Source organism: Diadema setosum, chromosome 6 (assembly GCF_964275005.1).
Source record: "Diadema setosum chromosome 6, eeDiaSeto1, whole genome shotgun sequence".
Lineage (NCBI taxonomy): Eukaryota > Metazoa > Echinodermata > Echinoidea > Diadematoida > Diadematidae > Diadema > Diadema setosum.
In genome coordinates, this window is record NC_092690.1 from 19,912,922 (window position 1) to 19,930,004 (window position 17,083).

General features: G+C 38.4%; 1 protein-coding gene across 1 annotated transcript; it reads right to left on the reverse strand.

Annotated features, from left to right (window-relative positions):
• Window positions 1-61: 61 nt before the first annotated feature.
• Window positions 62-13,084, reverse strand: LOC140229619 (lactadherin-like). Its single transcript, XM_072309867.1, has 10 exons — window positions 13,043-13,084; window positions 12,551-12,599; window positions 10,796-10,981; window positions 8,171-8,290; window positions 6,278-6,598; window positions 4,423-4,745; window positions 3,131-3,287; window positions 2,481-2,695; window positions 1,287-1,430; window positions 62-205 (listed from the first exon to the last, which is right to left on the reverse strand). Exons 1-10 carry the CDS (start codon window positions 13,082-13,084, stop codon window positions 62-64), a joined length of 1,701 nt encoding a protein of 566 aa, XP_072165968.1.
• Window positions 13,085-17,083: the final 3,999 nt, after the last annotated feature.

A 17,083-nucleotide genomic window follows, 5' to 3' on the forward strand; every position in this document is an offset into this window, starting at 1 on the left:
AAAATACCAATAAAAAAGTTGAAACTTAGTGCGAAGTGTTCCAAGTACAGATAGCTGGACATCATATCAAGAACCCAAGGACTTCGAATCGCATGGACATATAATCATGGTACGTATGTGAGTGAATCTTCACATAACGAGCGTTGATTGGCGAGTCAAACAATGACGTCACGTGGGTATTGCGGTCAATGTTCGCCGGAAAAATCTGAAAGATTTAATAACACGTGTAAGCATGTAATCACAATTCCTTCTATGCTGACAGTGATTATGATTTTGATTACAGACATCATGTTGATGAAGATGAAATGTCGATAGCAGTCATACACACATACAGATGTTTCCACGTGGTTGTAATGAATTCAATTTGCTTATATTTTGAGTAAAATATCGACTTTTTTTTCCTGTAGAATATCATGAGCCATGATGGTAAGGTTCCACAATATCTTAGCAAAACTAAAATTATTTACATAATGTCAAACGCTGTCTTTATTTGATTTTCTTCTAGCTCCATATCTTGCTTTGAGAATTTACAGCAATAGCTTTTAATGAAGAAGGCGTATTAACTGTATTCTATGTGTTAAACAATAAAAACCACAACTCTTGTTCATGATGTACAACTCTGTCTACTTAAAAGAGGTAGAACATAAATCGACAGTGATATATGTAGATTTATGAGATTAGATATAGTCCTTGAGCAGGTAAACTAATAAATTGAAACACCAGAGAATAATACACTATTCCAGTAATTTAAATGTTACTCTGTTGCAATACTTCTTGCTTAACAAATTCACTTGTGTAGAATTCGTGCACATACTCCTTTTGTTGTGCTTCTTTATCACACATCAAATCAAACATTCTGTGAAGCTGCTATGTCAAATTTTCGTTCATTATGATTAGTTATGAATCTTATCACATTTTTGTAACCCTGTACCCAATGTAACCAATATATAGAAGTCCAAATTCAAAAGTTTCAAAACCATAGTGACGTTGTCGTGTGACCACTTCAAGGTATGAGAAAGAGGCCGGTGTATGAAATAATGACAAGGGTTCTGGCAGGCTCTGTCTACATTTCTGTTGTTGTTGTTGTTGCTGTTGTTGTTTTTTAGTGTCTTGTGTACTCTCCTCTAAGAGAAAGATACAAAACATCTCTTTTTTTTTTCCAGTGTTTTTCTTTTAGTTGCAAAGCCTGAAATAATTCATGCCTTTAGACTTCCCGTGCGGACTTTGTGTATAATAACCTGGTTTAGTAATCTATTAGATGAAATATTGCTTGTAAAAATGCTTACCTGACGTGTTCCGCATCTTGCTACAAAATGCCAAGTGACGTCATCAGATGACGTAGAGACGAAGATGGACGTCACCCAGTTGTCCCAGTGGTAGCTACCCTGAGTGATCACTCCGGTTACCATGGCAGTCTGGCCAATGTCAATCTGGGGATAACAAAAATTCAAACGATCATTCTCTTTTGTTTGTTTGTTTGCTTTGAGTTTGGAATGAATTTCCACTCCAGGTTTCCCATTTGGCACGTGTACGTATAGGGAAACAGACTGAGTGGTTTATATGATTGTGTCAAAGTTCAATGAACTTCATAATATTGTATGAAGTTTATGGAACTTTGACATATTCTCATAAAGTTTATCGTGATTTTGTTTCACGTGTTTGTTTTGTGTGTGTGTGTGTGTGTATTTTTCAGACTGAAAATGTAACTGTAACAACCAAATAAGAAAATTATATAATGTTGAAGATACGATGTGTTTGTTTGCAAAAACCGATAAGTCCATTTTTGAAGATTTTGAAGTACGGTCTCTGTTATGAAGTACGGTCTCTGTTATAAAGTACAAAATAATACATTTTAAATGATATATTGGTCACTACGTATAAAGGTACATTTTTGAAGTTATGGTCAAAAGAAGCACAAATTTTCTTATTATTCTCTTTTTATTTTTCTTGACCTTTAATCGCAAATATCTCCATTTGGCAAATATGGACTTATCGGTTTTTGCGAACAAACCCTTCACCCCCGTATACCTTCCTGTTTCGGTCCCCACTGACAGGCAAGAAATGCCATGTTTTCACGAAAGAGGAAATATATAACATTGTTTTATTTGCCTGATTATTTGCGCTGAAATTTGAACGTAAAAAGGGGAAGCTCTTATATCAGTCATAATACTCCTGGAACTCGACGACCGCAGCTGAGTTGAACAAACTATTGCATGTAGCTCTACTGGAAATTCAACCCGACTGCGCGTCATTTTGCCAACGTTGTTGTAGTACATCATATAAGGACACCTACGCTTGAGTGATAAGGAACAGGGGAGAAAAAGGTATATACCAAGCTAAGATTTTGTTGTGCGGTTTCTTGTTTTCATTGGGACTATGCGATGGAGGTTCAACACTTAAAAAAAAAAGATACAAAGGTAAAGAGGCCTGGGTGCCTTTTGTGATTACACTTAAAGTAAACAACACTATTTCTTTCTCACCTTGACCCATGGATCCGAGTCACTAGATTGAGCGGTCCAGGACCCACCGTCTGGTCCAGGAACCATGAGGTCGAGTCTGCCCTTCGTAACCCCGTAGAAATTTGTCTGACCTTTGTAAGTGGACGAGCTTGTAAGCCGGTCATCTGGAATACTGCCGTCCCCCACACCAAGGGGATCACCACGTTCTACCTTGCATCCTTCATCATCAAATGATGCTAAGGAGAGAGAGAGAGGCAAATCATGTATCAGAGGTATGTGAAAAGGACTAGTGATATATAGTGCATCGTATGTTGGAAAAAAACAACAACATGAAATTAAATTCGTTAAAATCCATGAAAACTGCAAAATGTGAGATATACGATCACATGACTTTGTCAATTATATGAGGGAAACATGGGAGTGAAGTGCACTCCTAATTTCAAAATCCGTTACTGAATGTAGTTTGATAATAACCCTGCAACCGAAGCAAATAAGAACCTTGTAGATGTAGATGCCGTAGCTCTCCTTCCTCTTGAAGTGGATAATGAGATATCTCATTCAAAATAATAAATGAAATAACAGTGGAAAAGTACATAAGAATGACTATTAAAAGGCACACATACAGACCACAGGAATGTGTTTTATTGACTTGACGGACCAATAAAACAAACCAATATTGCTGTGTATAGGACCATAGCCTAGAAGTTCAAGCCTGACCGCCATCTCATTGTTGAAAGTTAATGGTTGAAACCGGATATATTGGCCCTTGATCGGTCGTCGAAAATAGTGCTTGACAGGAGTCGCCGAATCGAAGTTTCCCCGGAACACCTTGAAAAAGTGATTAAGGTCATTAAAATGGGTGTATACAGTAATGACAAGTATAATTCCAATTGTGCTTGTACACATTTTCATCGTATGTCATTGAAAGGAAAAACAGAAAGAAAAACAAACACAACACGTCCATGCTCTGCTGTAAGTATCAAATTATTTATTGCTTTTACGGTAAGATTCTTCATTTATTTGTGAAAAAAAAAAAACTACACATATGCATTAAATGTGATAACTCGAATATATATATATATATATATATATATATTTTTTTTTTTTTTTTTTTTTGGGGGGGGGGGGAGGGGGGTTGTTTAATCACTGCTCCCAATAGTAAACAGTATTATAGTATTGAGTGAGATGAGGAGTGGGCTTTTAATTTCAAATCTGTGCTATACCAAGAAGCTATACTTATGAAAGAGTACAGAACATCGCCATTCTAAGAACAATTCAAAGTTTATTTGATGAAAATCGCTTTTGGAATGACTGAGAGATTCGAAAACAGAGTAAAACAAAGCGATCGTAATAAAAGGTGGGCCCCACCTGTTTTCGATATGTCAGCCATTTCAAAACAATTTTTTATCAAATAAACGTTGAATTACTCTTGGTATTACATACCTTTTAGATTTCAAGAGAGGTTTCTCATTAAAAAACAAAAACAAAAAACAAAAACATGTTGACAAATCTTAAGTTAGATCTCAGCCAAAACTATACAATCCTTAACAAGGGACTGTACAGTTCTGGTTGAGGTGAGGATTCAGGTTTACAACATTTTTGGTTAAATAGTGATAAACCTTTTATGAAAGATAGGACAGAGCATGTAATTCAAGAAGGATTCAACGTTTATTTGATGAAAATTGGCCTTGAAATGGCTGAGATTTCCAGTAAAAAAAAAAGCGATCTAATAAAATTGACAGGCCACGATTTTTAAGAGAATCTCTTTGTTTTTCATTGTTTGTACATTTCTCAGTCTTTTCAAAACTGATTTTCATCAAATAGACTTTTGATTACCCTTAGATTTGGATGCTGTTTAACATATCATAGAGTGGTTTCTAAATATCTCGCGAAACGTTACAAGCTGAATCCGCATCTTAAGACCAGTACTGTATACTTTCCCTTTAACATGCTGAGAGCTTACCATGTTGCTCCCCGTCAAAGGGTCTCTGTACTGAGTCCACGTGCTGCCGTCTGTGCTGGACGAGATACCAAACGTCGTCACAAACCTAGTCGATCCTTCCCTTCCCTGGGTGATTATTCCCGTCACAAGAAACGTCGACAGCAGATTTACCTGCAGCCATGCGGACGAAGACATGGTCGACGGTTTCCAGGCCGAAGGCCCGTTGAGACGAGCCTTGTCGGCGCAGGCCGAGCTGCTGGAACACGAGGATGCAGTCAGACTGGAATCGGGGAGGACACCACTCTGTAAACCGAGCTCAAACCCTGGTGTCCAGCAGGAACTAACTGTATTGAATCGTAATAGTCATAACAGTACTAACAATATAGATCATAGCATTAATGGTAATGATGGTGACGATAATCAAGATGAACTGCCTATAATAACAATTGAAATGAAAATGATAATAATAGGAATGATAATATTAATGATAATGATAATATGAGAAGAAAAGAATAATAATTTTTAAATATGGACTGGCCTTGAGGGGATACGAGATTTTTTCCCCGAACTTGAATTGCATTGCCCCAGTCAAAGACGAGGGCAATACTATTTTAGTGTCTTCAAGTTTCTTGCTGAATATTATGCTCTATCAACACATCCTGTCTATCATTAATGACAATTATCAAAACAGGAGCATTATCCTTTCAAAAGTTATTGGAGTTGAAAGAGAGGGTTGTGCAAAGAATTAAAAAAGAAATGTAAAAGGACCTCTGTAAGACATACCTGATCACACTACTCTACAAAAAAGGGCATTGTAGAAAAAGTGATGAAAATACACTTTCCCAAATTATGAAAATCGCCTGGAATGCCCCTTAAATGCGAGAAACTTTAAGACACAGGAATGTTTTACTCTATATTCATAAACGTACGTTTGGATTTTGTAGAAAAAAAAAGAAGTAAATTTCAAAGTGACAGGGTCTATCTACACACTGAAATAGAGATAACAGAAAACAAAACGCCACCTTTGACGTTCCGTTTACATTTCGAACATGTTTCACTTCAACAACCTTTCACTATGGGCATTCATCCGTGAACCACTTTTCTAGTTCATCGGTGGCTGCAATCGACGGCTCGAAGGTAAAATCTATAAAATTTCGTCAGTCTCCGAAGTGTATAGAGTCTCATAGCTGGAGATTCATGGCGCCCACCAAGTGAAAATTTTGGGTTTCATGAAACTTGTTTGAGTTTAAACTTGGTAATATTTTTTTAGCTTTTCGATTTGAGCAGCTTAAAGGGTGTGTACAGTTCTGGTCGAGGTGAGGATTTAGCTTTAAAAGTTTTGCGAGATATTCAGAAACCACTCTATGAGATGTCAGAGCATGCGGTGTATCTAAGGGGTATCAAAAGTTTATTCGATGAAAATTGGTTTTGAAATGGCTGAGATATCAAAAAACAAGGTGAAACAAAGAAATATTAATAAAGATGGGGCATGTCGCCTTTTATTATTAGCACTTTTTTGGATATCTCAGCCATTTGAAAACCAATTTTCATCAAATAAACATCAAAGCATGTAAAATTACATGCTCTTTCATATTTCATAAGAGGCTTTTCATTATCTCACTTAGGAATGTTGAAAACATGAATCCCTACCTTAACCAGTACTGTACAGTCCCTTTAATCAAAATACTTATACAAATTCAAAACCAGTAAAAAGCATGATTATATTGATTGAAACAATTATGAAAACAGGAAAAATTATCAGCATTGTGATAATGATTAAAATATCGATAAAAACAAAATGTGGTAATAATTAAGATTGCACGAATACAAAGATAATACATTAATTCATACAAAAAAAAAAAAAAAACACGCTTACCATTACAAAACATTATCCTAATGGTTGCTTCCGGTCCCATTGTTTTTCCTTCTTCCAGTAGATAACAGTCCGTGATGTTTGCTGCTTCCGGGGGGCAAGTGAACACCCCCACTCCGCTGACATCGTCGGAGGAGTAATTTCCCGTGAAAGTACTGTACACCGCTTTAAATCCCAAATGGTTGCATACCAGTCTTGACGCATTTACCGTCCATCCCCGGTGGGACGGCAGATACAGATGACTCGGATCGGAATTGGTTGCTATGGCAACAAATCCTTCAGCGTCCATTCCTCCGAGCACTTCCACGTGACGAATGAATCCGTCTGACAGAAAGAATAGTGCGCAAAAATTGTGAGGAACATAATTATAAAATGAAGAGTGCAGTTTTGTGGGAAATCAGGTTTGAGATTTCCAACGTTTATTGATGACGATTTCTTTTTTAAAGGGACATTCTAGACAATTTTCGTATTATTTTACATCATGTAGGACATAAATCAACAGCTCCATGTGCAGATTTGTGGAATTTATTTAGGTCCTTTAGCAGAGAAACAATACTCTGAAAAATCTTAAACAAATTACACTAAGCAGTGTTGAATCAGATGACATGGGAAATTCACATATTTTTCAAAAAAGGAAGCAGTGTACATGTAATTCCATCACAATCCCACTTGCTTAGCCTGTGTAGAATGTATGGTCTCTTTTAAGATAATGGGAAACTTATAATGGAATATGAAAGAGCGTGTGATTCTAAGACATATTCAAAGTTCATATGATGAAAATTGGTTTTCAAATGGCTGAGATATCAAAAACAAAACAATCCTAATAAAAGGTGTGACCCGTCTTTTATAGTCACCAAGACCTCCTTACACACGGAGCCCTGCGGCATCAAAATGACCCCCTTTTTTTTTGGGGGGGGGGGGGGCTACGACTCATTATCTCTAGGCCCATACGATACCGCAATTACATGCATTACCAGACAGAAGAGCATTGTCTTCAAAGAAATTGACCGACCAGACATCCAGATACTTCTTTTGGAGATCAGTGGAGTGGTCGCGTGCTTCACTGTTGCTCGTGAGGAAATAGGAAATACCCAAGAAATCACTGAGGGCGCTGTTGAACGCCAGGTTTCAGCGGCGCCCTTAACGATCTCGAGCCAAGCAACAGACGAAGGAGGAGATGAAGCAAAAGATGACGGAGAACAAGGTAAAATCTAATGCTAATATCTCTACCTATTCGTCTTTATACCACATTTTGGATGTGCCTCCGTCATCCCTTCTGTCTCCGAAGTATGACTCTGTTCAGTTTGTGCTGTTGTTGGGTTTTATTTTTGGCTTTGGTTAAATATTGCGGGCATTGAAAATGAAATTAGAAAAACAACAACAACAAGCACAGTGGCGGATCCAGAGGGAGCGCACGAGGCACACACCCCCTATATCCTATATGTTTTGTTTAAACAAACGAAATTAAAAGAACAAGATGAAAGCGAAACCCAGAAGTGGCACCAGAAATTTATATAATATATATTATATCTATATCTATCTTTATCTATCTATCTATCAATATGGAGAGTTTGTTTGCAAAAACCGATAAGTCCATATTTGCCAAATGGAGATATTTGCGATTAAAGGTCAAGAGAAATAAAGAGAATAATAAGAAAATTTTTGCTTCTTTTGACCATAACTTAAATAATATACCTTTTTTATGTAGTAACCAATATATCATTTAAAAAGTATTAGATCGTACTTCAAAATCTTCAAAAATGGACTTGTCGGTTTTTGCAAACAAACCCTTCATATATATGTGTGTGTGTGTGTGTGTGTGTGTGTGTAGATATATTTGCGCCCCTCCCTTTAAGAAATCCCTGGATCCGCCCCTGCAAGCAGTAATCTATTTACTTTTTCTATCTTTACCATATGTACACGTAACGCCTTGATATCCAGTAGGGCAAGTGCATTTGAAGCCTTCCATAGTCTCTTCACACGTCCCTCCATGCTGACACGGGTTTGACAAACAGGCTAGGATGGGGGGGGGGGGGGGAGAAATGGAAAACAACAAAAAGACTGATTAAAGACTGAGTCTGATATATAATTGTTCAGATTCCTTGCTGTTAGACAACAACTTTTCAAAGCAACGACATCAACAAAAATGACATAATGATTATATCATGGATAGAAGAAGCTGCAATATAATAAACCTCTGGGAGCGCAGTGTAATAAATGTAATAGGTTTGTACGAACGATAACGGAATAGTGGTACTTTTAAGAAAAATAATATATCAACATTGCCATAATGCAGTAGTAATCATCTTGCAGTGATGGATCTAAGGGGGCTGGGGGTCTGGGATCCCCCCCCCCCCCCCACTGCTAACCAAAAATATCAAGACCTTTTTTTTTTCTCCCTCCATTTTTCTTTTTCTTTTTCTTTTCTTTGAGCTCTTTTCTTGTCAGCCTCTAGAATGCCGGCTAGTCAAGTAGGATGAGTATCTCCCCATCACGTATGCATTACAGTAGATACCCTTTTAACCCATTCTCTACGGGAACCTGGTGGTCTGTGTATTTAATCTAAGGGAATTTCAGAATTCATCATGAACGGGTCAAATAGTTCACATTGGAATTCTTGACTAAAATATCATAAATTATTGAACCGAAGCGTTCGTGTCTGTTTGGGAGGACACACGGACGCACGAAAACACACAAACAGGCAAACTCACACTATGCTCGTGAACATCTGCACTAACAGTTTTTCAGGTTTCTTGTAAGTAAGCACTCAGTGAGGACACTAAAAGTCATACACTTGAAAACAATGTCATACAATGTAGGTAGGCCAAAATGTAGCTGAGTACTCGCTCAGGTTTTGTTTGCCGCCCTCTGCTGAAAAGAAAAAAAAAAGTCATTGTCATTGCCATGCCCCTTGCAGTTAAAACGTGAGTCCGGCTTCCTACACATCGAAGAGAATAATACACAGAACATGGATTGACATGGATTGACACTATATCAGCAGATGTTTGATGAATGAAATGAGCCATCGCAGGGAACTTAGGTGAGGAAAAGTAGGACAAGGTATACGTAAAATTGAAGTATAGCTGATATTGTCATGTTTAATTCATCCATCCACTTATAGTTATTGGACGTTGCAGGCGCGGTGGAGCACCCCAATTATCTCGCAGAAATCCATCGGCAGCCGAGCCTCATTTGCATAAAGTAAACAACATGTACTCGCGTAGTTGAGAAAAAGTAAACAACTTCTCAAGCTAATAACAATTTCAGGAAACCTATTTTCGGATTAAAATTGAGTTAGTTTGAATTTGAAAACATGTCCGAATATGCACATATAACATATTAAAGGATTTGGCAATGATAAAATGTGAAATTTTAGCGAAAACCTGGCAAGCAAAATTACCAAAAATATGCCTCGAAAATCATCCTAAAATTCACGAAGTGTGATTACGGAACCAAAGCGCCATTCGAATAAAGTACACCGAAATTTATTGATCTGCTTGCATTTCACATTTCATACCGTAATATTCCCGGCCATGGTTGTGTCGGAAAAAAACAGAAGGTGATGTCAAAATTGACACGAACGCAAAGCGTACAGGTCGGTCCCATGTATATATAATCGCGTCACTGTAGCGTTGCATGTCACGGCACACACAACGCATTGCTGCATGCAGCGTGCGCGGCAGCAGCTCAGCAGTCACCGCCGTGCGACACTCAGCAAAATTGACTGCGTCACATGCAAACCAGCAATGAGCACGAAATCCTGAATCTCACGTACCACGCATGCCCAATATTACGGGAAAAGAAATGACGTCATTTTCAATTGTTTCCCTGACTAAAATTTTCTATTCCAAACCCTGTAGAAACAAGTTGATTTCTCAAAAAGTACAGATGGAACCAAGCGAAAACTTTCACCATATATGGATTGAGGCCTGATGAACTTATGTGGCCAATTTCGGACACATTGGAGCCCGGCCATAGTCCAGTCGGAAAAAAAACAGAGAGCATGTTTTGCGAGAGGTGATTTTCAAAACGCTTTAATATCTCAAGTTCTAATGCAGCAAATTTCATAATTTTTCATCAAAAGGAAGGTTTTTAAAAACTTAGATAGTGTGGGAAGTTTGAGTTTACTAGCGGCACGCATAGCGGCACAAGGAGAAGGTAAAGATTTGACTTTTTCATGCACACAATTTCGGGCAGCCGTGGATGCCCGTTGGAAATTCAAATAGAACGGGGCGATAATGAGATGCAAATTGGGGTGCTCCACCGCGCCTGGTTGAATCTAGCGATAGCAGTGTTTGCAGATATATGAGTCAGGTGTTGTGTTTTTTTTTTTCGTGGTTTGTTTGTTTGTTTGTTTGTTTGGTTTTTTTACAACCAGTTTCCATGGCGATGAATTGCTAAGACACCTCAATCTGGTGCATGAGCTAGTTTCTTTTCGTGAGTTTGAATCCCATTGATAGAGACTCCTCATGAAATCTATTCCGTCAGCAATAATTGTTTCAGGTTCATTCCCGTACTTACCTGGCGGCGCGCACATGTATTTGGCAGAGGGCAGGACATCTTTCAGTTCCGGAGGGACAGCCAGACGATGTTCTTGCTCTGATGGTAGCAGTTTCAGAAGATGTTGAATCATATCGCCATTCTCGCCCTGCATCTCTGGGCAGGACGTCTGGGAGAAGAAAGGGCACTGCTCTAAAGACGGCTCTCCTACGAGGAAATGACAATAGTCACGTCTTGGCACTGAATGATGCTACTTTTTAGACCACGAAATTTAAAATTAGTCGATTTTAAAAGGGCATGACATGCCCTGAAAAAAACGTGTAGACGTTTATCGTTGGTTTGATAAACGAACAAACATCCACAAGGCATCACTTAAAGTCCAGAGAGAGAGAGAGAGAGAGAGAGAGGGAGAGGGAGAGATATGGCAGACTGAAATAGTCTAAAATCACCATGATCACAGTAAATGCTTGTCGGGTGTAATTAACGCCTAACTACAGGGGTAGAAATCATACTGCAGATTGATACCCTGTACCATGCATAACTCATCTAACCTTTCCATTTCCCTAATGAATCAAAATTAGTATACAAACATGTCTCAACAGTGCACCCAGCGTCATGTGACTTTCCACACTGCATGACCATGATATCTGTGTATTTTGTGTGTGTGTGGGTGGGTGTGTGTGTGTGTGTGTGTGTGTGACATAATCGCCATTATCTCGTGTACAACACTGCAGTGGGTACGCCAAGGAAACCTGTGCGCCACGACCATGAAAAAAGGAATATTCATTACTTTCGGTGTGGACCCGCAATTTGATCAGGGAATGCCCATACCTACTGCAGCAATTGGATTGTCACTTCAAGCAATTAACATAATTGCAGGAGTAGGGCAAAATATCGATAACCTTTTTTTTTTGGGGGGGGGGGGGGCAAGGTCAACCTAGCCCAAGCGTGAAATACATGCAGTGTCAATAACATCATCACTGCCGACGTGGTATTACCTCATAATTTGCAATTTTGATATCAGTTATTAAAAAAAAAAATGGTGATCATCCTTCAAGTTATTATTTATTTTTTCACTCCGATGATGATTATATAAGTATGGGGGAGGGGGAGGGGACTATGAGAAAGATTATCCTCGCTAAGTGCATCGCTATGATCATCATGATCCTCATTATGGGGCACGATAATCATTTTAAATTTTATTTTTCCGTTTCAATAGGAGAAGCTTTAGAATTACCAACAATAAATAATGAAGCATCTTATTTCTTTCCCTGTAAATGCGTACTTTCATTTATTCATTCATCCATTCATTTATTCATTCATTCATTCATTCATTCATTTTGGCAAAATATAAAACAAAGTGCAACTTACAGGTCATTACACACACACACACACACACGCAAACACACACACACACACACACACACACAAAATACAAATACATGCCAGGACTCCTAAGAACCAATACAATGTGCTTATATGGCTGGAGTCCTCAAAAAAAAAAGTATTAAAATACATACAATCAATCACTAACTTGCGACATGGACCAATACATACAGCAGATTAGTCTAAATTGAAAAAAACAAAACAAAACACACACACACAAAAAAAAACACCAAACATGTGTATCGGTACTTAAATCATCAGCTATCAAAGATGACAGACACTACTTTGCAGTGCATGTCAGAAAATAGCACTGGAAATATTGAATAGTGCTTTGAAATATTTATCTGTACAGATAAGTATATATATTAGATAGCGTTGTTGTAAACATACCCAGAATATGAAGGAAAATGCAGGATCCAACGAGGAGGATCAGCTCACCCTGGGGAGAAAAAAGAAAGAAAGAAAGAAAAGACTTGGCATATATTGGGCTGGACCTTACATACAATTAACAAAAGAGTTATACAACTCACAAGTCATACTGCCAATGAACTAGGGGAAAAAAAGGCCTACACGCCCACATCAATTCAAGTGTAGGTCCACAAATTTATACAGTCCATGACTTAGATACTAGGCAAATAAGGCCCATGAAGTCGACACTAGACAAAAAGGCCTCAATCGTAGCATTATATTACTAGGCTTAATGTACGTAATGTCAATCTCAAGGACTCCTTTTGCCAAGTGCCGAATTCTTGGGCCTTATTTGCCTATTGTCAACGTCGCGGTCCTGTTTTACTTGGTGTCTATTATGGACCTTTTTAACAGGGTGTCTAGCTGGTGGGCTGTGTGACTCGTGGGCTGTGTTAATCTATGTGTATGACTCACGAACTTCTTTCCAATTTCTACCACGCGGGCCATATGATTCATGGGTATCCAGGCTCTTGGGATTATATGGTAAATTGATCATTGATACGTGAAGGTTGAGGTTGAGAAGGTTAAATGTAACTCAACACTTCATCGTAGATGTCTCCTCAACATTGCTCTGTTGAATCAGTCCAAATTATTTTCTGTTTATATTGCTTGATTTTTTTTTTTTTTCAACAAAACTCATACATTCATCAGAATTCTTTCCGGTAATACCTTATAAACCATGAATGTATAAATCATAGTGTACATGTACAGGAGCAAAGATGAATGTGTTCATTGATTCCATTCCCAAAATCATAATCTTATTACCAAATTTACCAATAACTAGCTAAGAAATCATGCAGAAGAACTACCAATATAAGCGAACGGTTGAACACGCGGCAGCTCAGGAAACCATCTATATATGACACAACGCAGAGGTTGCTATGAAGCGACCTTCTATTGACAACAGATGACCTCCCCTTGGTCATGATTACGTCCGAAAAAATTTTGAAGGCTGTTTGCTCAAATCGCTGACTTTCTAGACCACTTAATAGATATTATGGTCTCATAAAATTATCAATATCTTTGCAACCGTGCATGTACTGTATGAGTCGTGTTATAAATGAAATTAAAGCAGACGTTGAGAGTCAGGATTTATACTGCCATGACATTTTCAGAAAATCGACCTCCCTCAAATTTTGGATCCTTTATGCACAATAGTGCAGTTGAAGTGGGTCGCATATTATCTGTCACAGAGGATGAAATACTATTCATTATTGATGGTTTGCTTATGTATGCGGGTAACATCCATTTGAATACATCAAATTAAGAAACTTTTCAATATTCTTATCGTTTTCATAATTAGACAACAAAACTATAATCACCTATTTAAATAATATCGCTTTTTTTTTACGTGAAAACAGCGTATACATTTTTCCAAATCTTCGGAATAACTTTGTTTGTTTGTTCATTTTCCATCTGTGAAGATGGCTGGATAGCCCATATTCAGCTTTGTTAAGCTGGTCTTCCATGGGGTCCAGTTGGATGTTAGGTGGGACCACTTCACCTGGTTAAACACCCTGCTCTTTGCGATGAATGAATGAAGCGGGTTCTTTTACGTGCATGAGTTGTTACTCTCTCATACACGGGACCTCCATTATTTTCATGTCCTATCCGAGGGACAGAGTGTTTTGCCTCTTGCTAGAGGGGACGGACGTATGCTTACACACAACATTGCTCAGTCCAGACTGGGATTCGAACCCCGGCCGCGTGATCGTGAGGCAGACGCGCTACCGACTGAGCCAACTCACCGCCCTATAACTCATTGACTACTTGTTACCCTGCATCACAAAACCAACAAAATTCTAACTATTAGAGTTTACATGTAACAAAGTAATGACAGATGGCGCCCTTCGAGTGAACACGCTAATTTGCACGTCTCCAGAAAACTCTGTGAAAAAACTGCCATAAGGACACGGAATATTTCTCAATTTGTCTATCGACTCTTTCATTCTACCAGTCAACATTCCAGGATTGATTGAGACCAAAATTGCAAGTAATTATGGATCAGCAAGCAAAGCTAAGACCGAGGAAAACCAAAGGCCAGGCAAAGCCGGATAAGCCCAATACTATTACTACTAGTACACGTAGCCCAATGAGCCACACTACACAGAAGAGCGCGCCAAATTTGAACCAGGAGGCGAAAACAAATACCGACACCCCGGCTCCATCCATGCAGCCGGAGAATGTCGACAATGTTATCGAGGAGCTTGATTCTGACACTGAAATCTCCGCCTCTGCGCCCAGTGCAGCTGACTCGGTTGCAGCCGGAGCTGTCCCGGAAGAGGTTCCTCTTTTGCCTCCAAGCTTGGAGAGTTACTTCAAGCAAGCAACGGACAGATTTGAGAATATGATCCGCAAGGCTGTCGACAACTTCATAAGTAAGTTGAACGGCCTTGAAACTCACCTTGGAACCTCACTGGAATATGAGAGAAGGCGAATCGACGATCTACAATCTAAGCAGGATGGCATGGAAAGGAAAATTAACGACATGCAGGCTGAGATGGATCGGCTGAAGTCTGAAGTGGAGAGGCATGCTATCACTGCAAATAGAAATGAAAGGTTCCTGAGGAGAAATAATGTGAGATTAGTTGGAATCCCTGAGCCGCAGGAAGGTGATCACGATGACTGCATCAAGACAGCGGAAAACATCCTAAGAAACAAGTTTCAGATCAACAGCAAGGTGGAACGCGCGCAAAGAGATGGGAAAAGAAACGAAGGGAAACCTTGACATGTTCTGGTGAAACTGCTATCATATCGTAATAAAGTTGAAGTGATGCGTCGCACAAGAGATGTCCTGAAGTATGAGCAGTATTTAATTACCGATGACCTGACGCCACTTGACCTGCAAGAGAAACAGAAATGGGTGAAACAGGTTCAAGAGCTCTACAAGGCAGGAACCAAGCTGAGATTCTACGCCGGCAAATGGCGACAACTTGGTGGTAACCCCTACAATTTCATTTGATTATGTAACTGAAGTTTCAATCAGGATATTTGATGATCCAATGTACTTTTTTTTTCCATAATGCATATCATGCCCGTTATTATTATTCACATATAATGTGACCACAAGCATTATCTACAAAAGTATTTTTCATTTTGTAGTAGGTTTACAGTCATGTTTTACATTATAACCATTAATATGATGATTTCAAATCATATTGTTATGGATTTTTTTAATATATAATAATGTCCTACTGGAGAAACAATGCAGTATTGATCGCATTGAAATTAAATGTTCAATATAGATAATGTCAAATCATAATTATGTAATGTTTAACGTAAGAAGTTTTGTGGATTTATTTTTAATCAATGAATATGATAATATGATATTCGTAAGCTGAATTTTACAATTTCTGATAAATTGCCATTTTGTTATAAGGCCTAGCTACGCCATTACGTTTCCCAAAATTGTTCTTTTTGAAAAGGTTCGCCTAAATCATGAGAATTCGATATGTTTTCCTTAAATCAGATCAATTCAAATAACTTTACTGATTTAGGTACTAAGGCTTCTGAAAAGAAATATCTGTTTTGGTGACATGCCTGAAGTCATATGGCGCCATTTCCCCTCTATTTTCGTTTTCTTTCTCTTTTGCTCTGAAAGCCACGTATAATGCATACAGTATGTCTTCTGCGTATCCATCAGAGGTACTTTCTAAAGCCTTTAAATTCTCGTACCTGAATTCCGTTGCCTTTACGTCTGCCGTTCTTATATTCATCACTCTTATACTTTTATACAAGTCTTCGTCACCTCAGGAACTAGTTTCATAGTCATGTCCTTTTGTAACCGAAATAAGGTTACAAATTATCAATGAAGTTCAAATTGTATACGTCATTCCAGTATTGTACATTCGTTGCAGGGTCGAGAGAAACGATTTTGTCCTGCACTGTAGGGCCTGGGTGGCTTTTTCACATGAGATGTTGTTTATTGTTTTCCTACTGATAAAGGGTCTACGAGGTGTAATATAGGACCTGTCCTACAAGGTGTAATTTTCTGCTTGAACAGGATTTTTTTGTAAATCAAATATAGTAGTATTTTATTACAGTAATGTCAGTACATAGGTCATGCAACACCATTCTTTTCAGGTGGGCGGAACAATCCCTCAAATGTAATTTGTGTACCCAATGTGTATGTAAATAAGCTCCTCTATACACGCCCGCTTGGCTTCTTTGAATTCTTTTTCTTATTGTACATGTATCCATATCATGCAGCCTAAACCTTTTTACATTATTGATTATCCTCAGAATGAACTGTACACACTCATGTAAGAAGTGTTTGTCACCGAGTTAACCAGTATCACAATGAAATTAAGTTTTGCTTTTGTTTTCGTTTTTTTTTCTCATTGTTTTTTTTTATGAGCATCTAAAGGACCGATAGTACAAGGTTAATGAACTCTGGAACTTCGCCACTTTGGCATCTGCCCTGTTATTGTCCTACAGGTATTTCCCGTTCTTTTT

Coding starts and splice junctions, on each gene's coding strand:
- LOC140229619 (XM_072309867.1), bottom strand. CDS start 13,084: ATGAATCATATGGCCCGCGTGGTAGAAATTGGAAAGAAGTTC. Junction 10,982..12,550: donor CATTTTCCTTCATATTCTGG/GTATGTTTACAA, acceptor ATTTCCTCGTAG/GAGAGCCGTCTTTAGAGCAG. Junction 3,288..4,422: donor CTTTGACGGGGAGCAACATG/GTAAGCTCTCAG, acceptor CACTTTTTCAAG/GTGTTCCGGGGAAACTTCGA.